Source organism: Xenopus tropicalis, chromosome 7, assembly GCF_000004195.4.
Source record: "Xenopus tropicalis strain Nigerian chromosome 7, UCB_Xtro_10.0, whole genome shotgun sequence".
NCBI lineage: Eukaryota > Metazoa > Chordata > Amphibia > Anura > Pipidae > Xenopus > Xenopus tropicalis.
Window position 1 is genome coordinate 113,738,875 of NC_030683.2, and position 27,549 is coordinate 113,766,423.

General features: G+C 41.2%; 1 protein-coding gene across 4 annotated transcripts in view; it reads right to left on the reverse strand.

Moving 5' to 3' along the window:
• The window catches only part of ptprh (protein tyrosine phosphatase, receptor type H), an 87,307-nt gene that overhangs the window by 36,474 nt on the left and 23,284 nt on the right, over positions 1 to 27,549 (reverse strand). For all 4 annotated transcript variants that reach the window (XM_012967495.3, XM_012967493.3, XM_012967496.3 and 1 more), the window contains exons 2-4: positions 6,721 to 6,766; positions 5,614 to 5,889; positions 2,778 to 3,053 (exon numbers count right to left, since the gene is read on the reverse strand). In XM_012967495.3, coding sequence (XP_012822949.1) covers positions 2,778 to 3,053; positions 5,614 to 5,889; positions 6,721 to 6,766 — 598 coding nt within the window. The remainder of the gene's footprint in view (positions 1 to 2,777; positions 3,054 to 5,613; positions 5,890 to 6,720; positions 6,767 to 27,549) is intronic.

Sequence of the window (27,549 nt, forward strand, 5' to 3'; positions counted from 1 at the left end):
TGCCAGTTGGTCAAGATCCTGCTGCAGGGATGTCACATCCTGGATAGAATTGACTGGGCTGCAGAGTTTTGTGTCATCTGCAAACACTGATACATTACTCATAATACCCTCCCCTAAGTCATTTATGAACAAATTAAACAAAAGTGGACCCAGTACAGAACCCTGAGGGACCCCACTGAGAACCTTACTCCAAGTAGAGAATGTGCCATTAACAACCACCCTCTGTACCCGATCCTGTAGCCAGTTTTCTGTCCATGTGCAAACGACTTCACTAAGACCAATAGACCTTAGCTTAGAAAGCAGTCGTTTGTGGGGAACGGTATCAAATGCTTTGGCAAAATCCAAATAGATTATATCTACTGCATCCCCTCTGTCCAGCTTCTTACTTACCTCATCATAAAAAGCAATTAAATTGGTCTGACATGACCTGTCCTTCATAAAGCCATGCTGATTACTGCTCATAATGCCATTCTCCACTACATAATTTTGAATGTGATCCCTTAACAAGCCTTCAAATAACTTGCCCACCACGGATGTCAAACTTACAGGCCTATAATTGCCAGGCTGAGATCTTACTCCCTTTTTAAATATGGGAGTGACATTCGCCTTCTTCCAATCCCTAGGTACCATACCTGATGAAAGAGAGTCTGAGAATATCAGAAACAAGGGCCACTGCAATTCTGCCCCTAGCTCTCTCAGTACCCGAGGGTGTATTCCATCTGGCCCAGGTGCCTTGTTTACATTTATCGTGTGTAACCCTTTAAGCACCATATCCTGTGCCAGCCACTGTGTAGTTGGAGCTGAGGCAACAGTGCAGCTATTGGGTGGAACTTGTCCCACTGGCTCCTCTACTGTATACACAGAAGAATGAATCTGAAAACTTTCGTACTCGGCGCGACAAACGATTTTGTCGCGCCAATTTTGTCGCAAAGTATGAAAAAGTTGTGACGGCGACGGAAAAATCGTGCAAGGTACGAAATTGTCGCAAAAAAAACGATTATTACGAAAAAAACGCATTCGGACGCATTCGGAGCATTCGTGGATTGATAAATCTCCCCCTTAGTGTTTGGGTAACATATTCACCCTTTTTTACATCCAGTGTTTTAAGATTTTTTTCTCCAGCTCTCCAGTTTGGAATTTCAGTAGCTGGTTGCTAAGGTCTTCTTTGCCTTAGCAACCAGGTAGTGGTTTGAATGACAGACGAATATGAATAGGAGAGGGACTAAATAGAAAGATAAGTAAAAAGAAAAAAGTAACAATAATAAAATTATAAGCTCACAGAGCAATAGTTTTATGGCTGCCGGGGTCACTGACCCCCATTTGAAAACTGGAAAGATATAGAAGAGGAAGGCAAATAATTCAAAAACTATAAAACGTTAATAATGAAGACCAATTGCAAAGTTGCTAGGAATAGTACTGTAGTTCTGTAACATACTAAAAGTTAATATAAAGGTGAACCACCCCTTTGAGTTACCTGTTGCAGCCTGAGCGAGTTTCTCAACTTGCCTCCTGACAGCAGCCTCTTTTGAAACCTATGAGACCTGATTGGTACATAACCCAGGGTTACATAGCAACCAGTTCTCATAGGTTTCAAAAGAATTTGGACATTGCAGATGCCAGTGAGTGCTTCATTGTGTTCCATTCTCCAGAACACAAGAACATTTTGTCAGATTTCTACCCCTTCCTCAGCAGTAAAACAATGGAATATGACATTTTTGCAGTCTTAAGGACAGATTGAGAATGACATTAGATTTTGTGACATCCTGTTCTTTCCTGCTCTAAGTGTAATATATGAATCCTATTACAGCACATACATGCAATTACACATGTAGGGACCCATAGGGTTAAGCTCCCTATGGCTTCAAACCCTACCTCTTCACATCTTTACTGTTATTGGGCAAAGCCCTTTGTATCAGGTTTCAGTTATGTAACTATCCCTTATAGGTTAGTCAGGTTGTTCACACGCCCTGCAGACTGATATAGTGTCTAGCAGGAGGGTGTGACTTCCTCTTTGGCTGCCTCTGCTTCTCAGGTAACAGCACCACTGAGCCTGGGAGCAGAACTTAGGCCCCAGAAGCCATTTTACCCCAGAGTGACTCCATCCACTCTGGAGAAGTCGGGGACTGGGCCCCGTGAACGAGGTTTTAGTAAGCACAGCAGATTTATCATAGCACTCTCTAGGAGAGTGAGGTAGTCAGACTTAGTTAGCAAGAGCAGCTCAGCTCCACCAGGATAATAGTTCTGAAAGTACTCTTTCCATCCGGCAATGTTGCCTCAGTGTAGGGCCACGGAGTAGAGACAGGAGACAGGCCAGAATAAACCCTGATCCCTACTCACCGGGAGGACTCTCGCGCTAGGGGTTATCAACCTGAGGAACAAGGTATCTATTCAGACTGTTTCCACGGGGTGCCAAGCTGACCAGGTGCATTTACCTTGCCCAGACTCCCAACAGAGGTGGGATAAACCGGTGTGCACCCTCTCTTGTTCCTCAGAGTACTGCTATCTACTAACATCTATATCTGCTTGTATTGTATAACCCTGCATTTCTATTTGTCTTTGACAATAAACTATGCTATAGTTCAACTGCAAGAACCTCTCTGGCGTCCATCTTTGCTAAATCTGCACTACACAGTTACAGTGAGTCGCATGTAGCCCATGCTCTAATCCATACTAGCCTGGGTTTTAACCATTTCACTGCCAAATAAGGGTTACACACTCATACATTATAGCATTTGTCTTCAAGGCCCAACAATTATAAAACAGAGAGAAGAACCTACCAGTTGTGCCGCTAGTGGATCCAGCCTGAGAGCTCATTGTACCATTAGATGTCACAGTAAATACAGAGAATGTGTAGAATACTCCAGGGATCAGGCCTGTCACTTGTGTACTGGTACCACTGATGTTTTTAGGCCAATCCCAAGGTGAGCTCCCATTATACACGGTGATGGAATAAGTATAGGTGTCTTTGTTTATATCATTAGGAGGGACCCATGATAAAGTCACGTTGGTTGTCGTTATGTTTGATACGGACACACTTTGTACTGGAGAAGGTACTGTGAAATGAAAGATGAAAATAAAATCAGATTATTTAGATAAAATAGATAGATATGTAATAAGTTACGCCTGTATTTATGAAGCTTTTTAAGGTAACACCTTTTTTTATGTCGCTGGGGGGGGGGGGGGGGTGTGCCATAGCAATTGGGAACCCTGTACCTAACACCTGCCTAAAGCTAATACAGTTCACCTTGAGGGTGAAGACACACAGAGCTACTAGTAGCAGCTACTTGCTGTTCCTACTAAATAGACAATGCTGATCATTTACTGATAACAGTCTCTACATGTGTTTTAGCAGAGGCAATTCTCAGTATTGGCTATGGCAGGGTGTTTTCTGGTGTTTAGTAGCTGTGAAAAAGTAGCTGCTACTAATAGCTCCAGGTGTCTTCACCCTTAAGTTAACTTTTAGTATTTTATAGAATGTCCTTTTCTTAGCAATTTTTCAACTGGTCTTCATTTTTATAGTCTTTTATTTTTCTATCCTGCCTGCCACTTTCCAGATTTCATATGAAGGAGGGGGGTCACAGACTGGTAGCTGAAACCTATTGCTATTGTGTACTACTCTACAACCTAAATTTAACTGGAGAGCTGCTGAACAAAAAGTTTAAAAACTAAAAAAAGAGAGAAATAAAGCCCAATTGCAAATTGTCACAGAATACCAGCCTGCATTGTGCTAAATGTTAATTCAAAGGATAAGTAAACCTGTTAAATAAGTGATTTTCCTACCCAGAAGACCATCAGAGGAGGAGGAATCAGCTTACTGTCTGGAGACTACCCAACTGCACCCCAGTGTGCTCACAGTCCATCCTTCCCCTGTCTATCCATAGCCATGTGGTTAAAAGAATCACACTTCTGCCATATCTTTTTTCTCCAGATCTCCAGTTTGGAGAAAATTATAAGCTCACAGAGCAATAGTTTTTTGGCTGCTGGGGTCAGTGACCCCTATTTGAAAACTGGAAAAATAAAGAAGAGGAAGGCAAATAATTAAAAAACTATAAAACGTAAATAATGAAGACCAAGATCAAAGTGCCTAGGAATAGTACAGGTACCGGACCCCTTATCCGGAAACCCATTATCCAGAAAGTTCCAAATTGCGGAAAGGTTATCTCCCATAGACTCAATTTTTGTCAAATAATTCACATTTTTTAAAAATGATTTCCTTTTTCTCTGTAATAATAGAACAGTACCTTGTACTTGATCCCAACTAAGATATAATTACCCCTTATTGGGGGCAGAACAGCCCTATTGGGTTTATTTAATGGTTAAATGATTCCCTTTTCTCTGTAATAATAAAACAGTACCTGTACTTGATCCCAACTAAGATATAATTACTCCCTTATTGGGGGCAGAACAGCCCTATTGGGTTTATTTAATGGTTAAATGATTCCCTTTTCTCTGTAATAATAAAACAGTACCTTGTACTTGATCCCAACTAAGATATAATTACCCCTTATTGGGGGCAGAACAGTCCTATTGGGTTTATTTAATGGTTAAATTATTCCTTTTTCTCTGTAATAATAAAACAGTACCTGTACTTGATCCCAACTAAGATATAATTACCCCTTATTGGGGGTAGAACAGCCCTATTGGGTTTATTTAATGGTTAAATGATTCCCTTTTCTCTGTAATAATAAAACAGTACCTGTACTTGATCCCAACTAAGATATAATTAATCCTTATTGGAGCCAAAACAATCCTATAGGGTTTAATTAATGTTTAAATAATTTTTTTAGCAGACTTAAGGTAGGAGATCCAAATTAGGAAAGATCCCTTATCCGGAAAACCTCAGGATCCAGCATTCTGGATAACGGGTCCCATACCTGTACTGTAGTTCTGTAACATACTAAAAGTTAATGTAAGGGTGAACCACCCCTTTGAGTTACCTGTTGCAGCCTGAGCTATTTTCTCAACTTGCCTCCTGACAGCAGCCTCTTTTGAAACCTATGAGACCTGATTGGTACATAACCCAGGGTTACATAGCAACCAGTTCTCATAGCTTTCAAAAGAATTTGGACATTGCAGATGCCAGTGAGTGCTTCATCGTATTCCATTCTCCATTTTGTCAGATTTCTACCCCTTCCTCAGCTGTAAAACAATGGAATATGACAGTCTTAAGGTGGCCACACACGTGGCGATCGTCAGATCCGCCACTAACCTTCAGGGCTGAAACGGCAGATAAGGAGGTAGAAACAATAGATTTCTACCTCCTTCTGCCGATTCAGCGCTGAAGGCAGATTTTGGTCAGGCGCCTTCTTTGGCGCCCGATCAAAATCTTTTAACTGGCCCAATCGGCGAGTCGACCGATATCAGCAGCTTCCTGCGATATCGGTCGACTCGCCGACTTGCCATACATGCACCGAATATCGTATGAAACGAGGTGCGTGTATGGCCAGCTTTAAGGACAGATTGAGAATGACATTAGATTTTGTAACATCCTGTTCTTTCCTGCTCTAAGCGTAATATATGAATCCTATTACAGCACATACATGCAGTTACACACATACATTGTAGCATTTGTCTTCAAGGCCCAACAATTATAAAACAGAGAGAAGAACCTACCAGTTGTGCCACTAATGGATCCATTCTGAGAGCTCATTGTACCATTAGATGTCACAGTAAATACAGAGAATGTGTAGAATACTCCAGGCATCAGGCCTGTCACTTGTGTACTGGTACCACTGATGTTTTTAGGCAAATTCCAAGGTGAGCTCCCATTATACACAGTGATGGAATAAGTATAGGTGTCTTTGTCTGTATCATTAGGAGGGACCCATGATAAAGTCACGTTGGTTGTCGTTATGTTTGATATGGACACACTTTGTACTGGAGAAGGTACTGGGAAATGAAAGATCAAAATAAAATCACATTTTTTTTTTCAACTTAGTCTACACTTTATTCATGATGTGTGGAAACAGACAGGTAACTAGACAGAGTCGAGGTCTGACTCCTAACAGGAGTCAGTTTTCCAGGTTCATACCTCCCAATATTTTTAAAATGGAAAGGGGGACAAAAATAAATGGTGTGTGTAGTGCAGCAATTTTTTTTGACCATGCCCTTTTTTGAAACCACACCCCCTAAATACCACTCCCATTTGACTAAATTTGGCAGGTTAGTTTGAACACATTTCTTTGGGTTTTGGGGTGCTGTTTTATGCGTTATTACAGTTTTGCTGAAAAAAGGTGAAATTGCCCTTTAAGCTGCGAGTCACAGTTCCAAGAGACCTGTTTAGCTTATTAGTTACAATTGTATCTCAGTGCAGTACCTTTCTGGGCTCTCTTCCAAAAGCCCACTTATTTAATTAAAAGCGAGAAACAATGTATCTAAGTGCAGGTGATGCTCGTTAAGATTTCTGGGCTCTCTGCCAAAAGCTACTTTTAATTAAATTTGTATCTTTTTTTAGCTTCAGCGCAGGAGATCAAAGGGAAATGAGGGACTTTTCAGTAAGAATCCAGAACTGCGGGTTGAGCTGTCAAAAGAGGGGCTGTCCCGCGACAGTTGGGAGGTATACATGTCTGTTAATTTATTCTTTAGTCAGCTGGTTACAACATTGTTTCAGGAGTCAGAGCCAGCAGTGATGAGAATGTAAACAGCCAGACACTGCTTTCAATAGCAAATATATTAACAAATAACTTTAAGACCAAAAAGCCAGCAATCTAGTATGATTACCTGACTGAGCCGCCACTGGTGTTCCTCCATGCCATATTAGGAATATCTGTCAGTAAAATGCAAAATATTCTGTTAGTTCATTGATTGAACACATAATAACAATGAAATGCATTACACGTATACAGTTTATTGTTATATCCTTCCAGGGTTGAGGTCAGCACCAGATTTGAGTTTGCGGCGCCCAGAGGCCACCCCATTTCCCAAACCCCGCCCCCTAACAGGATTTTGTGCACATGCGCATCCCTTTTCACTTGGATACGGAATTTTTTGCACGTTCCGTCCCCATTGCTCAGTATGGGAGCAAATTTTTTATTGCGGCTGGACAGCATGCCTTTGTGACCTTGCCACAAATCCGCGCCTGGTTGAGGCTGCCTAGGGGCACAGTAGTAAATTAATTTTTCTGCATTGCAAGAGCCCATCTTCTCCCCTGCCTTTTGCTGGTATATGACATTATCTAGCTCTTTTAACTTCAGCACTGGTTCTTGACTTTTTTCTCAGGGGACTGAAGTTATATTCCAGAATTACCTTTGTGACCCATAAATTGGTTTAGAACCTTCGCTTTGTTGTCATACATACTATACTATATTTACATGTAAGGAAAATTTTACAGGGTATGGGGGAAACCAAACCTAAACTGTATGGTGGGTACAGGTATGGGACCTGTTATCCAGAATGCTCGGGACCTGGGGTGTTCGGTAATTTGAATCCCCCATCCCTTAAATCTGCTAAGAATCATTTAAACATTAAATAAACCCAATAGGATTCATTCTCAGTTAATTCTTAGTTAGGATCAAGTGCAGGGTACTGTTTTTTATTACAAAGAAAAAGGAAATAATTTTTAAAAATTTTAATTGTTTGGTTAAAATGGAGTCTATATTTTAAAGATATTCAAATAAATAAAAAAAAAAAGCATTATGTAGTATTACTGCAAAATACAATTAGCCAGTAGGTGGCACTGTTACTTTAAATGTGGAACAATCTGTTCCTTGGGCAGGGTAAAGGGTAAGTAGCAGTATGTATGGCCTATAGGGGAATTGCAAAGCCTGTTGTACAAAGAGGGAACCTTTGGTGGATGCTACAGATTTAAGGGATGCGGTCTATCTTGCACCTTAATGTTTCTCCAGCGCTTTGCCTCAAAATTCAGTTAGCAGGTTTGGCCTTATTCTATGTTTACAGTTTAGTTGGTATTTTACCTGCGTAGCTGGTAAAATGCAGCGTTAAGGTGGCCACACACATGGCGATCTAACCTTCAGGGCTGAAACAGGCAGATAAGGAGGGAGAAACAATAGGATTTCTACCTCCTTCTGCCGATTCAGCGTTGAAGGCAGATTTTGCTCAGGCGCCTTCTATGGCGCCCGATCAAAATCTTTTAACTGGTTCCTGCGATATCGGTTGACTCGTCGACTTGCCATACACGATATTATCGGTGCGTGTATGGCCAGCTTAAGGCTAATGGCCTACGGAGCTAGTAAGGGGCCCTTGATGATCTCTGCTACTTCGGACAACCAACCGCTCCAAAATGCATTTACACTTGCAACAATGGGAGTTGCTGGTGGTAAGGTCTACGCATTGCTTTGGCTTTCCGAAGTTGTGCAAAGTTGCCTGCAGGAAGAAAGATCGTGCGACTTCGGAAAGCTAAAGGGATGCGTAGGCCTTTCCACCGGCGACTCCCATTGTTGCAAGTGGAAAGGCATTTCGGAGCAGTGAGTCACCTGTGGTAGGAGAGATCTATCACTCGCTCTGTAGGCCATTAGCCTTAGGCTGGGGTCAGTATTACATTTTTACTGGCAATGTATAGGTCCCTGCAATCCTCCCAGTTACAGCCCCAGTGTCACCCAAGTGTCTCCAGTCAAACCAGCAGGAGACAAGTGTGATATTTTATGCAGAAAAATATATTTTTTATTGCAGAAAATATATTTATATATATAGCAGCTCAATTAAATTGTCATTATTTTCTACCTAAGCCATCCCTCTCCCCTTCAGTGTGCCATGCCACCCTCTGATCTTCCGCTACAGTTTTTCTGCAGTGCACAGAACAGCATGATTCTTCTTTTAACAGCAATTAAATTTACAAATAATTTTAAAACCATAAATGTCTACTGGTAAGTTACAAACTTAAAGGGGTAGTGTAGCTTTAAACTACATTTTAGCATGGGATATTCTGAGAAAATTTGCAATTGGTCTTCATGCCACACTTTTTGTGTTTTTTAATTAAATACTATTTTGTTCAGCCGCTCTCAGGTTTTGGAAATTTCAGCAGCTATCTGGTTGCTAGGGTCTCTTTTTACCCCAGCAACCAGGCAGTGGTTTGAACAAGAGACTGAAATATTAATAGGAGATAGACTGAATAGAAAGCTAAGTAATAAAAAGTAACGATAACAATATAATTGTAGCCTCACAGAGTAATCGATGTATGACTGCCAGGGTCAGTGACCCCCATTTGAAAGCTGGAAAGAAGTAGCAGAGGAAGGTAAATAATTAAAAAACTATAAAATATAAACACCAATTATAAAGTTGCTAGAAATTGGACAATCTATAATATACTTAAAGTTAAACGAACCCTTTAAGCTAATGTCCCATGGAGAGATTAGTCGCCCACCATAGATCTCTGGCTTACACATCGCTTTGGCTTTCTGAAGCTGCGTTAAGTCTCCTCCTACAGGAAAGGCATTTTGGAGAGATTAGTTGTCTGTGGCAGCAGAGATTTATCGCGACTAATCTCTCCATGGGACATTAGCCTTAAGGGTGCCCTAAATTATGGCCCAGAATCAGGGTTTTTCCTAGATAGAAACTACAGGGACTGCAAAGGTCAATGGCGCATCCTATGTCTCCCCAGTCTGTATTTCCGGTACTGAGAACCCTAACCATAGAGAAGAATGAATTCATATTTTTTTCACCTATAAAAAGCAAAAGGAATAATGGCTTACTCCAACAAGCCAGTAGGAGGAACTATACCCTTTATTACAAGTTAATTATTAACTAATTTTTCCCTCACATCTTATTTTCTAAATATTAACCTATAATGATATGCTAATGGCATAAAAACATTACTTTATGACCCAGATAAGGAGATGGGACTGTAACATTTGATAAACGTTTGCGCCTTGCTGCATTTCATACCTTTAGGCGACAGTATAATTAGTTACAGGGCTTATAAAAAGCAGTGCTAGTAAATCCCAGATATTTACTGTGTGCCAGGCCCTTGTCACCGGCAAGTCACTAGGAACGTCTGTACCAGATGCTGGTACCAAATACTGGCATCACAGATACAACATTATTTTTACCAGGTTTACTGAAAGATTCCAGCCTGTGCATCTTATAAAACTATTCCTGCCTATAGATGTCAGACTTGCCGGCAAGATATGATCCCGGATAACAACATAATACACTTCAGCTGGGAACGTGCCAGTTTCACTAGTAATTACAGCATTATTGCTTAGGGATGTTGCACAATGCTGCTATTAGAGATTCAATACCGGACCATCTCGGAAACCCAAGTAGAATTGCCAGCTGTGCCACACTGGGAACCAGTCAAACTGGTGCCAGCTTCTAGAATACATTTAGGGGAAAACAATCAGATTTTGATATTAGGACTAGCAATACCCTTATGGTTAGTATATATATTGCAGTATATATATTATATACAGGTATAGGATCAGTTATTACAGTAAGGCCTTCTCTCATAGTCTCAATTTAAATAAAATAATTCTCATTTTTAAAAATGATTTCATTTTTCTCTGTAATAAAACAGTACTTTGTAATTGATCTCAACTAAGATATAATTACAGGTAAGGGATCCCTTATCCGAAAACCTGTAATCCAGAAAGTTCCAAATTACAAAAAGGCCATCTCCCATAGACTCCATTATAAGCAAATAATTCTAATTTTTAAAAAATTATTTCCTTTTTCTCTGTACTTGATCCCAACTAAGATATAATTACCCCTTATTGGGGGCAGAACAGCCCTATTGGGTTTATTTCATGGTTAAATGATTCCCTTTTCTCTGTAGTAATAAAACAGTACCTGTACTTGATCCCAACTAAGATATAATTACCCCTTATTGGGGGCAGAACAGCCCTATTTGGTTTATTTAATGGTTAAATGATTCCCTTTTCTCTGTAGTAATAAAACAGTACCTGTACTTGATCCCAACTAAGATATAATTACCCCTTATTGGGGGCAGAACAGCCCTATTGGGTTTATTTCATGGTTAAATGATTCCCTTTTCTCTGTAGTAATAAAACAGTACCTGTACTTGATCCCAACTAAGATATAATTACCCCTTATTGGGGGCAGAACAGCCCTATTGGGTTTATTTCATGGTTAAATGATTCCCTTTTCTCTGTAGTAATAAAACAGTACCTGTACTTGATCCCAACTAAGATATAATTACCCCTTATTGGGGGCAGAACAGCCCTATTGGGTTTATTTAATGGTTAAATGATTCCCTTTTCTCTGTAATAATAAAACAGTACCTTGTAATTGATCCCAACTAAGATATAATTACCCCTTATTGGGGGCAAAACAATCCTATTGGGTTTATTCAATATTTAAATGATTTTTAGTAGACTTAAGGTATGGAGATCCAAATTACAGAAAGATCCCTTATTTGGAAAAAACCCAGGTCTCCAGGTTTTTAATTATTGTTTAACTGATTTTCAGTAGACTTAAGGTATGGAAAGCCCCAGGTTCCAAGCATGCTGGATAACACGTCCCATACTTGATTTATTATCATTCAGCATCGTATAGAAAATGTAACATCATTCACATTAGTTCCAATCATAGTGGAGCTTTGAGTGGGACTTCCCTGTCTCTATTGCAATATTATATAATGCTGTTATTAACAGGGGAAGATAGCATTAAATGTGGCAGTACTAATCACTAATCACTGTTCACTCTAATTATGTACTAAACTAGGGATTGTTTGGGTGAATGGTATTTAATATCTTTTTAATTAGAGCTTAAACTACTTCTGCTGATATAATTAAAGATGTTGTTAACCATTAAATTAACTATATGGTTGCTAGGGCCCAAATTACCCTAGCAACTAGGGTAAAGTTTAAATGAAAAGCTGGAATAGGAATATGAGTGGGTCAGAATAGAAAGATATATAATACAGATAGGTACTCCTCCTTAGGGACTAATACAGATATGTAATACAAATTAGCAATAGTTGTTTGGCTGCCAGGGTCAGTGACCCCCTTTTGAAAGCTGGAAAAAGTCAGAAGAGGAAGGCAAATAATTCAAAAATGATAAAAAAAAATCAAATGAAGACCAACTGAAAAGTTGCTAACAGCTGGCCATTCTATAACATGCTAAATGTTAACTTAAGGCTATTGTCCCACGGGGAGATTTAGTTGCTGTGATTTTTAAAAAGCGGGTTCCAGCAACAAGTCGCTCGGTTTGTCTGTACATAGAGAAGAATATAAATCGCCAGTACCTGAACCAACGATACTACATCAAATTGTTATCGCTCCGAATCGCTATGAGACCCTTTTTCGAGTGATTTTACAAAGAAAGCATTGCCATTCAAAACTATTGGAATAGTAAGTAAAGCCCACTGAGCGGGAAGCCGCTGTGATTTCCCCATTGCACTGAATGTCATTTCTAATTGCGGGCGGAGAATATGACACCTGGATTTGTGGGAAATAGAATCACTCCGTTGTTGAAATCTCTAGTAATCGCCATTTAGGAAAAGATGAGAGACTTGTCACTGGAACTCGCGTTTAGAAAATCGCAGCGTCTAAAGCCGGCCATACACGCACCCATAATATTGTACGGAACCTCGTTTTGTACGATATTAGGTGTGTGTATGGCAGCTCGACGAGGCGACCGGTATCGCAAAAGGCTGCGGATATCAGTCAGCTCGTCAATTGGCCAGGTTAAAAGATTTTGATAAGGCGCCTGAGCAAAATCGTTGTTCATGGGGCTGAATCAGCACAAGGAGTTAGAATTTCTATTGTTTCTACCTCCACATCTGACGATTCAGCCCTGAACGCTAGTGGAGGTTGGGAACAATCTTTCATGCGACCAATGGACCAATGGGATCGAAATTGCTACGTGTGTGGCCACCTTTTATCTCCCTGTGGGACATTAGCCTAAGGGCTCTGGCACACGGGGAGATTAGTCGCCCGCGACAAATCTCCCTGTTCACGGGCGACTAATCTCCCCGAGTTGCCATCAGTTGCCATCCCACCGGCAACAATTTAAGTCGCCGGTGGGATGGCACACGCAGGCAACTTCGGTGATTTGCCGAAATCGACTGCACAGCGTGTGCCATCCCACCTGCGACTTACATTGTCGCCGGTGGGATGGCAATTCGGGGAGATTAGTCGCCCGCTAACAGGGAGATTTGTCCCAGGTGACTAATCTCCATGTGTGCTAGAGCCCTAAAGGTGAACCACCCCTTTAATGTCAAACACCCAGCAAAGCCTCTGATCTTATCAGACAATTTATCAGAAACTGCTGTCGGTTAACCCCAGAGATAAAGGTTTTGGTGCCTGATACAGAATACAAGCTATCCAGCCGCCGGGCTCAGCTCGCCCCATTATCTCTGCCTAGTTATACATGTTCCGGGCCAAAACTAAAATGAGGAAGTGCAGATGAATTTATCCTTCATGTGAACTCTGTTCTTTTGTTCCATGCAAAGCAAAGGCATTTATAGCCCTATTCAAATAAATAGCACTGGGGGGGGGGGGGGTTCAAAATCCCTAACACGGGGATCAAATCCTTCTCTTGCAAAGATCTTAGCATTACTATCTTTTATTTTATAGCGCTGACATATTCCGCAGTGCACTACAGACCATTCACATCAGTCCCTGCCCCAGTGAGCTTACAATCCAAAGTCACTATCATGCACATACACATCAGGGTCAGTTTACCTGTCTGTATATTTTGGAGAGTTGGAGGAAACAAAAGAGAACATCCCAAGCAGAAAATGTCAACAATGAAAAAAGTCTATCCTCTCGTGTGAGGTCCTACATTTTAGGTCCTTGACCAGCGCTGGCCATGCTGACCGGGCACCCAAGGCAACCCCACTGGCCTCCTTCCCCCACACGTGTGCGTATATGCATGAACAAGCGCAGGGAGGGGAGTAACAGAGAAGCAGGCAGCGAGGGACTAGGGCATGGATTAAGCTGGCCATACACGCACCGATAATATCATTTTGTACGATATTCGGTGAGTGTATGGCAAGTCGGCGAGTTGACCGATATCGCAGGAAGCTGCTGATATCGGTCAACTCGCCGATTGGGTGGGTTAAAAGATTTTGATCGGGCGCCATAGAAGGCGCCTGAGCAAAATCTGCCATCAGGGCTGAATCGGCCGAAGGAGATAGAAATCCTATTGTTTCTACCTCCTTATCTGCCGTTTCAGCCCTGAACGTTAGTAGCTGATTGAACAAACTACATGCCAAGCTCCCTCCGAGATTTGCACCCTAGGCACGTGCCTTTTCTGCCTAACCCTATTTCTGGCCCTGTCCTTGACTGACCAACTTATCTATGACATTACCTTGAGATTAATAGCTGTAAAAAGAACAAGCCTGAGGGGAAATCCCCAGGACAGACATATTTAGGTCATAGCCCGTATGTGGCTGTAAGGGTGTGCCTGTGTACAGAAGAACATTCAGAGGTTGGAGCATTATTGAAATCACCCCAGCTGGCCCACTTCTATGTGTTTTGTTTCCCAAACCCCATATACATTGTCAGCGGCACACCTTAGCAGTAAGCAGAGCCTTCTAATGTACAACTGTTTTTGATTGCTGTAATATCCCAGTGTATGACACAGTGAAACTTTATTTTCAAGGGGGTCCCATCTAGTAACACCCAGTTCAGACTAGTGCCCCAAGGCCTCACAAGGGGGGTCCCATCTAGCAACACCCAGTTCAGACTAGTGCCCCAAGGCCTCACAAGGGGGGTCCCATCTAGCAACACCCAGTTCATACTAGTGCCCCAAGGCCTCACAAGGGGGGTCCCATCTAGCAACACCCAGTTCAGACTAGTGCCCCAAGGCCTTACAAGGGGGGTCCCATCTAGCAACACCCAGTTCAGACTAGTGCCCCAAGGCCTCACAAGGGGGGTCCCATCTAGCAACACCCAGTTCGAACTAGTGCCCCAAGGTTTCTCAAGGGGGTCCCATCTAGCAACACCCAGTTCATACTAATGCCCCAAGGCCTCACAAGGGGGTCCCATTTAGCAACACCCAGTTCATACTAGTGCCCCAAGGTCTCTCAAGGGGGGTCCCATTTAGCAACACCCAGTTCATACTAGTGCCCCAAGGCCACTCAAGGGGGGTCCCATCTAGCAACACCCAGTTCATACTAGTGCTCCAAGGCCTCACAAGGGAAGTCCCATCTAGCAGCACCCAGTTCAGACTAGTGCCCCAAGGCCTCACAAGGGGGGTCCCATCTAGCAACACCCAGTTCATACTAGTGCCCCAAGGCCTCACAAGGGAAGTCCCATTTAGCAGCACCCAGTTCAGACTAGTGCCCCAAGGCCTCACAAGGGGGTCCCATCTAGCAACATCCAGTTCAGACTAGTGCCCCAAGGTCTCTCAAGGGGGGTCCCATCTAGCAGCACCCAGTTCAGACTAGCGCACTACAAGGGGCCCCAAGGCCTCTCAAGGGGGTCCATCTAGCAACCTCCAGTTCAGACTAGTGCCCCAAGGCCTCTCAAGGGGATCCATCTAGCAACCTCCAGTTCAGACTAGTGCCCCAAGGCCTCTCAAGGGGGTCCCATCTAGCAACCTCCAGTTCAGACTAGTGCCCCAAAGCCTCTCAAGGGGGTCCCATCTAGCAACCTCCAGTTCAGACTAGTGCCCCAAGGCCTCTCTAATTATGTGGCTTCAATCTATGACTGAGCAGGCTGGTACCATACTGGATGTGACATAAAAAACAAACAAACAATCTTATAATAGGAGTTGCCCTTTAAACACATTTGTGTTAGACGCTAAATAGGGAAGTAGCAATTTTCTCCTGAATGCAGCAAGGCCTATTAACTTGTGGCTGCAAATAGGAAAACAGTCCAGAACTGTGATATATATATATATATATATATATATATATATATATGTACTAAGATCTGAATGGGCCGTTCTTAGGAACTTTTAATTGTTATTTTTATAGTTTTCAAATTATTTGCCTTTCTGTTCGGCCTCTTTCCAGCTCCCCATTGGGGGGTCACTGAACTCAGCACTCAAAGAACAGTAAAAGTGTGGCATCACAGAGCAACAGCTATTGTTACTTTTTAATAATTATTTTTCTTTTTAGGCCCTTTCCTATTCATCTTTCTGTTTCTAACTGAAATCAGTGCCTGGCTGCTAGGGTAAACTGGACCCTAGCAACCAGACAGCTGCTGAAATTACAAACTGAGCTGCCGGGCAAAAAACTAAATCATTAAAAAACCACAACAAACAAAAAATGAAGACAAAATGCACACTGTTTTGAATATCAGTTTGCGTCATAATGTGGGGGGGGGGGGGGGGCAGCTGTGTGTGCAATACACCATCCATAAACAGTGTTCCACTGACATGTTCAGGGGCCACTAGGACTGTCATTTAAAGGGTCCACTACCATGAAACAACCATTCCTTATGGAGTTAAAAATGAAGTCCATTCAACAATCAACCCTATCAAGTCAATGCCTTGGACACCACCCTGTGGCTCAAAAACATATGAATGGGCCACTGGACGGTGTCATGTGACCTGTGCTCTGATAAATTTCAGTCACACTTTACTGCTGTGCTACAAGTTGGAGAGATATCACCCTCCTCCCAGCAACCCTCCTCAACAGAACAATGGGAAGGAAGCAAAATAGCAGCTCCCAGTAGGTATCAGAAAAGCACTCAATGGTAAGATATCCAAGTCCGGCTTGGGACTCCTCCAGTTACATGGGAGTAGGAGAAACAATAGGTTAGCTGAAAGCAGTTCTAATGTGTAGCGCTGGCTCCTTCTGAAAGCTCAGACTCAGGCACAATGCACTGAGATGGCGCCTACACAACAATATTACAGCTAAAAATACATTTGTTGGTTCAAGAATAAAATTTTAAATGGCAGAGTTAATTATTTACTATGTTTACATTGTCATTTAGACATAAAAAGTACCCCATAAAAATCATGACAGATGGTGAATGATGGTAGTTATAAGGCCACTAAACTGCCTAGAAACTGCTTAAGATGCAGCTGCATGATGGGTCTCAATGCTACACCACTCTGTTTTGCCTCCCATAATAATCACAAGATTATTGGCCTTTGTTATCCAAAACTTATAGTTTCAGGCTTTTTAGTCAACGTAACAATTGATACTTAGACGTCGCAACGGCAGGGGGGGGGACATGTAACTTCTATGTTTTGCGCACATTTATTGTTGTTATCACTACTAACCTTCACACTGTCCCTTCATTTTATAGACTGGAGATGAAAAACAGGTTCAGCTTTTTAAAGCAATAAGTCTTTAAAGCAATATCTATATTTAATGTTATGGGGTGAAAGGCACTCGTGTTGTCTGAATTCGCTGTGTTACCAATCATAACTTGCCCTTATTTTATAAAGATGATTTATATAAGTATGATTTACAGCAGAGATAGGCAGATCTTTTCTGTCGGTAGGTGTCAGATGTTGGATATATAACTATGCCATGCAGGGTCGAACTGGGGGGTGAAGGGCCCACCGGGGCTCCCGTCCCAGGGGCCCTGCAGGTGCCCCCGGCCGGGAGCGTCCCCTAACCCTCCCCCGGCAGGGGCCCCCCTAACCCCCCCTTGCAGGGCCCCCCACCCGATGTCCTCATCCGGGCGCGAAAATTTTGACGCGTCAGGGGAGGAGCGGAGGGAGCGCCAGTAAGGGTCGGGTCTGGGCCGCCGGGGCCCATTAGAGCCGGGGGCCCAGTCCGACCCTGATGCAATGTATTTGGAGGAGAGGCCAGAGGCTATGTAGTGTAGTGGTAGGCCCTTTGTACAGGTATGGGACCCGTTATTCAGAATGCTTGGGACCAGGGGTTTTCCAGACCAGGGATCGGATCTCCTACCTTAAGTCTGCTTAAAAAATTATATAAACAGTAATTAAGCCCAATAGGATTGTTTTGCCTCCTATAAGGATTAATTATATCTTAGTTGGGATCAAGTACAGGTACTGTTTTATTATTACAGAGAAAAGGGAATCATTTAACCATTAAATAAACCCAATAGGGCTGTTCTGCCCCCAATAAGGGGTAATTATATCTTAGTTGGGATCAAGTACAGGTACTGTTTTATTATTACAGAGAAAAGGGAATCATTTAACCATTAAATAAACCCAATAGGGCTGTTCTGCCCCCAATAAGGGGTAATTATATCTTAGTTGGGATCAAGTACAGGTACTGTTTTATTATTACAGAGAAAAGGGAATCATTTAACCATGAAATAAACCCAATAGGGCTGTTCTGCCCCAATAAGGGGTAATTATATCTTAGTTGGGATCAAGTACAGGTACTGTTTTATTATTACAGAGAAAAGGGAATCATTTAACCATTAAATAAACCCAATAGGGCTGTTCTGCCCCCAATAAGGGGTAATTATAACTTAGTTGGGATCAAGTACAGTTACTGTTTATTATTACAGAGAAAAGGGAATCATTTAACCATTAAATAAACCCAATAGGGCTGTTCTGCCCCCAATAAGGGGTAATTATATCTTAGTTGGGATCAAGTACAGGTACTGTTTTATTATTACAGAGAAAAAGGAAACCATTATTAAAAATTTGAATTATTTGATTAAAATGGAATCTAATTCAGAACTTAATGGATAATGGGTTTCCTGATAAGGGGTCAGATACCTGTACATATTCTAAGTAGCCGTTTTTCACCCTGCAGTTATATAAAGGTATGGGATCTGCCCATTATCTAGAAAGTTCCAAGGCCATCTCCCATAGACTTCATTGTAATCATTGTACTCGATCCCAGCTAAGATATAATTAATCCTTATTGGAGGTGGCAAAACTATTTTAATTATTATTGATATAATTTTTTCATTAGATTTAAGGTATCGAGAGACAAATAATGGAAAGATCCCTTACCTAAAACCCCCAGGTCCCAAGCATTCTAATAGTTCCCATAAATGTATAAGTGAATAGTTCTCCTTGTCCTTACTATGTATTTTCATTGTTGTGCCAGTTGTACCCTACACTACTAGACCTATAAATTCTATTGCTGGTGCCCCCACTGTCTTTTTCTGCCACTGATGCTGCAGAATCAGGTTAAAAAGTCTATTTTATTCCAATTCTAATGGTCTGGGAGATCATTGGCTATTGCATACCTCCCAACATTTGTAGATAAAGGCACAGTTTGGGTCATGGTACAATTCCCCCGGTTCCATACATACAACAAACACGTACACACTGCCTGAGTTGGGCAAGGTGCTTTTGTAGTTACATATATTAAAAAAAAAACTTGTTTTTAATGAATCATAAAGTAAGTGGGCTGTACCCATATTGTGTGTTAGTCTCTTATCTGACCCAAGAGATAGATTGTTTACAGAGAACCCTATCACCCCATTCTTTATAGCTGCCAATAAATGCATGTTACAAGCAATATAGAATGTATATATAATGTATAGATTATAGCGCTTCTTTATCTGCTTAAGTGCAGCAAGTGGGTATTTCATGAATTAGAAAAAAATATATTAGGGTGGAGACACACAGAGCTACTAGTAGCAGCTTCATGTCACCTAAAACAGACAATGCTGATCATTTACTGATAACTGTGTATACGGGTGTTTTAGCAGAGGCAATTCTCAGTACAGGTAAGTGACCGGTGACCCGTAGCAGGGCGTAGGGAAGCAGGGGCATGACAGCGTCGTAGGGGGTGTGTAGGCCACTCCCAGCTAGTCTGGGATTGGTGGGTTTAAATGGCGCCAAGTTAGGGGTACAAATAGGTAGCTTAGTGTTTCCCGCTTCCAGTCCATTTTAGACAGTGAAGGAAAACGCCCACCCTCCCGCCCCAAGCAGGTGAGTTGGTATTATAGTTTAGCTGGCGGAGTGGTTGAGTCCGGGAACCAATGGTTGCATGGTTATTGGTGGTTGGCACGCCTGGCACCTCAGGGGTAAGGAGGTGTGTCAGGAAGTGAGTTTGTTGAGGAGTAGGTGGTCCCGGGCTAGGACGGCAGCTGGCAGCGCTAGTGGCATTTCGCAGTTATTAGATTGTTACAGTTGTTTGTTATACAAACGTTCAAGTTATCATATGTTCATGATATGTTATCTTATTCTCATGTTATGTTTGTTTATGTTTATCATATGTTTCTGTTATGCTATTTGCTTACGGTATGTGTTAATTTAAACTTCAGTTGTTAATAAATGTTCTGTGGCCCTTTCCTTCCAAAATTTGGTGTCTGTGTGATTCTTATGGGATTGGAGGGGTGGTGTTAGGTTGATAAGAGGTGGAACAAATCCCAACGGTGCGCCTGTCATGGGACCCATTATCCAGAATGCTTGGGACCTGGGATTTTCCGGATAAGGGTCCTTTTTGTAGTTTGGATCTCCTACCTTAAGTCTGATAATAAAATTATTTAAACAGTAATTAAACCCAATAGGACTGTTTTGGCTCCAATAAGGATTAATTATATCTTAGTTGGGATCAAGTACAGGTACTGTTTTATTATTACAGAGAAAAGGGAATCATTTAACCATTAAATAAACCCAATAGGGCTGTTCTGCCCCCAATAAGGGGTAATTATATCTTAGTTGGGATCAAGTACAGGTACTGTTTTATTATTACAGAGAAAAGGGAATCATTTAACCATTAAATAAACCCAATAGGGCTGTTCTGCCCCCAATAAGGGGTAATTATATCTTAGTACTCATTTTGTTTTTGTTGACCCTCTTCTCCGCTTACAGAGCTAGTTTATGGTTTTTCTTTTAAATAAATATTTTAAAAACATATACCCCACTGATGCCTCAATTTATGTAATTTACTGGTTTTTATTTTGATTATTGAAACTTAGCAGTAGCTGCTGCATTTCCCACCCTAGGCTTATACTAATAAGTTTTTCCAGTTTTGTTAAGTAAAATTTGGTACCTCGGCTTATATTTGGATCGGCTTATACTCAAGTATATACGGTATTACAGAAAAAAAATAAATCATTTTGAAAAATGTGAATTATTTGCTTATAATGGCAGGGATGGACTGGGCCGCCGGGAAAAATCCCGGTGGGCCCCGGCGGCCCAGTCCGACCTTTGCCGGTACTCCCCCTTCTGACTGTTCCTCCCCTGACGCGTTCAATTTATACGCGCTCGGGGAGGACGTCAGGTGGGGGCCCTGTGGGGGGGGGGTAGGGGACACGGCTGGCTGGGGCACCTGCAGGACCCCTGGGGCGGGAGCCCCGGTGGGCCCTGCACCCCCCAGTCCGACCCTGTATAATGGAATCTATGTAAGATGGCCTTTCCATAATTCGGAACTTTCTGGTAATGGGTTTCCAGATAAGGGGTCCGATATCTGTATTGTCTATGGCAGGGTGATTAGTAGCTGTGACAAGTAGCTGCTACTAAGTAGCTCTGTGTGTCTTTACCCTTATACAGCTGCTGACACTTTAATCAAATGGCATTTTGGGATTTTCACAGATATCTGCAAACCTTTACACATTTTAAGTGGAACAAACATTATAGGCTTATGGCATGCTTAAATTGGCAGAATACATTGCCCCCGGCTTATTTACGCCTTCAGTATAGAAAGCTCTACTAACGTAGTATGTAGAGAACATGCCTGACCTGCATACCACCTACTGAACCACATTTTGACCTAGATATTTGTGACTGCCGTATGTGTGGGCTGCTTAAAGGAGAAGGAAAGGTAAAAACTAAGTAAGCTTTATCAGAAAGGTCTATGTAAATACTAGGGAAGGAGTAAACGTCGCCGTGCGCCCTGCACCCGGCAAAATAAAAAAAATGTTTTCAATTCCGTGTCCACGCGGACAGTTAACCCCTCAAAATCCTAATTAGCCTATGCTGAATCCAAACCCTGCCGAAAAAGGCCAGAATCCTGGCAGAATACCGAACCTAATCCTGGATTTGGTGTACCCCTAGTAAAGACAGCTATAAGCACTCACAGAAACGCTGCACTGAGTCCTCTATCAAAAGAAACAAAGGATTTCTTGTCTTTTTTTGTGTACACATGGTCTATCTACGGTATCAAACTTCCTCTCTCAGAAAAATCTTTCTTTCCCAGGCCGGAGTCTACGTAGCTCACTCCTGCTGTACCTTCCCACAAGAATGCATAAGAACTCCCTCCCCCTCCCATAAGAATATGTGATCTGAGCTATAAGGGCTAGAGCTGCAGCAGGAAACTATGAAGACCAAAAAATGGCAGCTGTAATCTTAAACAAACAGAGGGAGCTTCTAGGGCTCTTAACTGGTAATGGTTTCTGCATGATTAAATATATTATTCTAGGTGGCACTAATCTGGCAAATCTATTGGCAGTAACATGCCAAAATGACTTACCTTTTCCTTTAAACTTAAATACCATCTACTGCATGGCTCAGAGCTCCCTTTGGAACACTTTTGCAATTTACATGAAATATATTTTTTCCTAGTCAATATGTTAGCAGTTTTTACACTGCTTCTATAATGAATTTGAAACAACAGGGCTGCCTGCTGTTCCGTTTGGGTGTTAGGCTACAGACGGCATAAAGTTAAAGCGGAGCTCCACACAAACAAGCTTTTTGAAAAGACAACATAATTTAAGCAAATTTGTATTATACCTGTACATCAATTAAAAAATATGCAGCCTTGTCATGATTTTTAATGTAATAATATGGCAACTGTTCCCTAAGCCCCGCCCCCTGTTCCGCTGCTGATCTGGCTGACTACTTTGTGAATAAAAAAAAAAGTAACGGTAGGTAACGGCCTACATCATCCAAATCCCACAATCCCCTGCACACGTGATGTCAATAAGGAAAGGAACATCATAATGCAATGCATTGTGGGTTATGTAGTTCCTGCATGCTGTCTGTAAGCTGTGGAGAAGCTGTAACAATTTGTAACATCAATGTTTTAGTCCCTCCACCCCTGCCAGGATTTCAAATGATGCAGAAAGAGAAGAACTGTTTTGCAGTTGGATTTCAGCATGTAAAAATGGTATTTATTCATACTTTTTAAAGGAACAGATTACAGTGATAATTATATTAGGGGTTTCAGGGTTATGTGGGGCCCTTTAACAAATTTTGGTTCGGAAGCCAGAGTTCCCTTTAAGTTTAAGTGAGAAAAAGGAAAGTCTTGTGATCTTGTTCTGCTTGGAACTGACCAGAAAAACATTAGGTGACTCCTCTGGGCTTCTCTCTGGGCTCTAACTCCATTTTGTGTACAGAGCAACATCGAAGATCTCTATAGTGATCATAGTGTTGGATTGTGAAGGCCTTGCCTCAGTAAAACATAAAGGTTCCAAGACTGGATCTTGGACTAGATAATAAAGCACATCAGGTAAAACAAACTAAGTTATAGCAGAGCAGTCATCTTGTCAGTAAAACAGAATGCCACTACTGCGCTATTTCACTCTGTTCCTATCATTACACCCAGGGTAACTGGAGGGGTTTTGTTTCCTGTTTTGACAGATACAAATATAATCTTCAAGTTCAGTTCAGTCAAAACCAACCCAAGTCTGCCCTGCACTCAGCCATTCTGCTCAGTCCCCTAGCACTTGGCTTGTGTAGGCCCGTTACTTACGGTACAAGACCCCCAACATGAACAGTGAGAGAGACTGATCCACCTCAGCCTGGCAGGGAAAGCAGCAACAAGCACAGAGGCAGCTCAGCTAATATAATAGGGACCCATAAATAAGCTGATGGTTTTAACTATTTATGCTCCGTGCACCATTTGGTAGCCCAGTTTTCAATCCTGACCCGATGCTTTTAGTGGAGCCCCTGCAATATATTAAATAAATGTATTTGTAAAGCAGGGGGCTAGATGATATCGCTGTTACAGCACTTAATACTAGGAACTTACCTGCAGGGCACCCATATGGATGCAACTATGTGACTGTTAATATTATGTTTATGCTGCAATACTGTACTACAGGTATAGGACCCGTTATCCAGAATGCTCGGGACCAAGGATATTCTGGATAAGGGTTTCTTTTGTAAGTTGGATCTCTATACCTTAAGTCTACTGAAAAATCAATGAGAAATTAATTAAGCTCAATAGGATTGCGTTGCATCCAACAAGATACTGTTTTATTATCACAGAGAAAAAGGAAATCAATTAAAACTCTGAATTATTTGATTAAAATAGAGTCTATGGGAGAAAGGCTTTCCATAATTCTGAGCTTTCTTGATAATGGGTTTCCAGATAACGGATCCTATACCTGTACTCCGTTTATTAAGCATACCAGTATATATAGTCAAAAAAGGTGTGCGCCTACAGTGTGCATAATTGCTGATATACTTTTAGATTGTAAGCTCTTTTGGGCAGGACTCTCTTCACCTCTTGTATCGGTTATTGATTGCTTTATATGTTACTCTGTATGTCCAATGTATGTAACCCACTTATTGTACAGCGCTGCGGAATATGTTGGTGCTTTATAAATAAATGTTAATAATAAAACCCCCCTCCCTACCACCCCCCGAAACGTGTTGTTTATGGGTAGCACTGGTGTTTCAGGCCACTGATGGGGAATTCTGACAGACCCTCCTTGTTTTCTTGTTATATAGATTTTTCCACAATGCTTTACAGAGATTATTCATTATTTACATCAACCCTTGCCCCAGAGGAGCTTCCAATCTAAGGTCTGTATCATATTCACACACACTATGGTCAATTTAGTCAAAAGCCAATTAACCTGCCTGTAAGTTTATGGAGTGTGGTAGGAAACCCATGCAAACACAGGGAACTAAGCTGCTTAGTTTGTTACCAGGGGCTAATAATATCTGGGATGGAAAACTAAGTATTTATTTATGAAATGGAGACATACCCAAGGGATGGGTGCAAGTTATTTATAGGAACGCCTCATTTATCTCTAGCTGCCCATACCCAGCCTGCAAATGTTTAACTATTGATGTTAGAGAAATCAGGTGTTGAAATACTCTTCCCAGTCTCCCCTTTACTCCAAGACCTAGGGATGCACACCTTCCCTTTTTACGGCTACCCAAGACCCATAGAACACATTGCACCTTTAGGGATCCAAGTTGGTCTTGTGCCAAAAATGTAGCATAAAAACACCTTCATTACTGCCTATGGGACTCACATGAAGATGCCACCACACAAGTTGTATAAAGGTATTATTTGGGCTTGGGGGAAAGGAAGCAGCAGCAAGTATTAGGATAATACATATTAGGCTGCATTTTATGCATTGATAAAGCTCCATGTATACACCAGGTTGAGCTAAGTCAGTTGTAAAGATAAAGGTTTCCCCTTTTAGGGAGCAAATCAAATGTAAAAGATATACCTAATTATGGCGCTAAGTAGGTCAGTGATCAAAGCCTCATATACAGTACTTTCATTCCGTATAGTTTTAATGTAAATGCATTAGCCTTGCCGTCCCTCAGCCGGACAAACCAGTTCCAATTTCTGTCTTTAATTCGGTGAGTCAACATATATGGAATGCACCCGCCTTGTTCACTCGGCTCGGCTACTAATTCCATGATACACTCCTTTCTGACCTTTAAGTCTTTTATGTTTGAAATTGCTGAACGCACCTTTGAGCACTAATACGGGAGCAGTTAAACAGAGTTTCTTAACTTGCCAGTGGGCGGAACGTGCATTTATTTCTTAAGGTTACACACATAGCTACATAGTAGTTGAGGCTGAAAAAAACCCCCCAACTTTATATTGACTCAAAGGTGTAATACTTTCCTTTATGAACCTCAAAGGGCAATCGAATTAGTATGTGCATATAACTATGATAAAAGTAGGAATGATTTGTATCTGCCAGTACAGCTTCATGGAAAGAAAATCCCTATAGCTCTTACTGTATATATACATACATACATACATATATATATCAACTACTGAGTAGAGTATACTTTATATATTTGATCATATCGCTTCTTTTCCATTGTAAACAATTCAAACTTGGAACACCGCTCCCCAACTACTTATATATCATAAAAGACACATTTATTTGACTGTAGCAGATATTGAAATAACAGAGAGGCCTATAATTACAGCCTCAGGCTGTAATCCCTATTTAAATATTGGAATTACACCAGCTTTCCATACATCAGAACCAGCTGAGTCTTAAAATCAGTAATAATAACCTGAGTACTTGTGGATTTATTGCAGCAGGCCCTTAAGCCTTGTTCACATTAACAACTTAAATGTATAAGTACCATGTACTGTATCAGCTACGATGCTCCATGTAACCAATGTATTTGCCAATTTTTACTATACTCAAAATTTACACCCTCCTATTTTTTACTTAAAAGATTTTCTCAATGGGCCTTTGTAAGTAAAGCAATTAGTTTCTCAGGTATATTTTTTGCTGCTTTTCAACACTTTTAGAATTTAGTACAGGTATGGGATCCCTTATTGGGTTTATTTCATGTTTAAATGATTTTTAGCAGACTTAAATTAGGGAGATCCAAATTACGGAAAGATCCCTTATCCGGGAAACCCCAGGTCCCAAGCATTCTGGATAATAGATCCCATACCTGTAAAGGTATGGCACCTATTATCCAGAATGCTCAGGACCTGGGGTCTTCCGGATAAGTGATCTTTTCATAATTTAGGTCTCCATACATTCAGTCTACTAAAAAATCATTTAAATATTGAATAAACCCAATAGGACTGTTCTGCCCCCAATAAGGGGTAATTATATCTTAGTTGGGATCAAGTACAGGTACTGTTTTATTATTACAGAGAAAAAGGAATCATTTAACCATTAAATAAACCCAATAGGACTGTTCTGCCCCCAATAAGGGGTAATTATATCTTAGTTGGGATCAAGTACAGGTACTGTTTTATTATTACAGAGAAAAGGGAATCATTTAACCATTAAATAAACCCAATAGGGCTGTTCTGCCCCCAATAAGGGGTAATTATATCTTAGTTGGGATCAAGTACAGGTACTGTTTTATTATTACAGAGAAAAGGGAATCATTTAACCATTAAATAAACCCAATAGGGCTGTTCTGCCCCCAATAAGGGGTAATTATATCTTAGTTGGGATCAAGTACAGGTACTGTTTTATTATTACAGAGAAAAGGGAATCATTTAACCATTAAATAAACCCAATAGGGCTGTTCTGCCCCAATAAGGGGTAATTATATCTTAGTCGGGATCAAGTACAGGTACTGTTTTATTATTACAGAGAAAAGGGAATAATTTAACCATTAAATAAACCCAATAGGGCTGTTCTGCCCCCAATAAGGGGTAATTATATCTTAGTTGAGATCAAGTACAAGGTACTGTTTTCTTATTACAGGAAAAAAGGAAATCATTTTTAAAAATTAGAATTATTTGCTTATAATGGAGTCTATGGGAGATGGCTTTTCCGTAATTCAGAACTTTCTGGATAATGGGTTTCCGGATAAGGGTTCCCATACCTGTACTAGGGATACACCAAGTCCACTATTTTTTGTATTTTTTAATAAAAATTAGAATTATTTGCTTATAATGGAGTCTATCGGAGATGGCCTTTACATAATTCAGAACTTTCTGGATAACAGATCCCATACCTGTAAGTGCCTGGTGATGAGATTTACACTCAAGGTAAAGGGTTTTGTTCCAGGTTGCAGGTCAGCTGCACTCCAAGTAACCAGTGTGTCTTGGTGGAACACTGCCTGGACTTTGACAGGAATTCAATTTACTATCAAGCATTTCTAGATATGGTAGAACCCTTGTACCATACACAGGAAGTGTTCCACAATAATATATTGGTT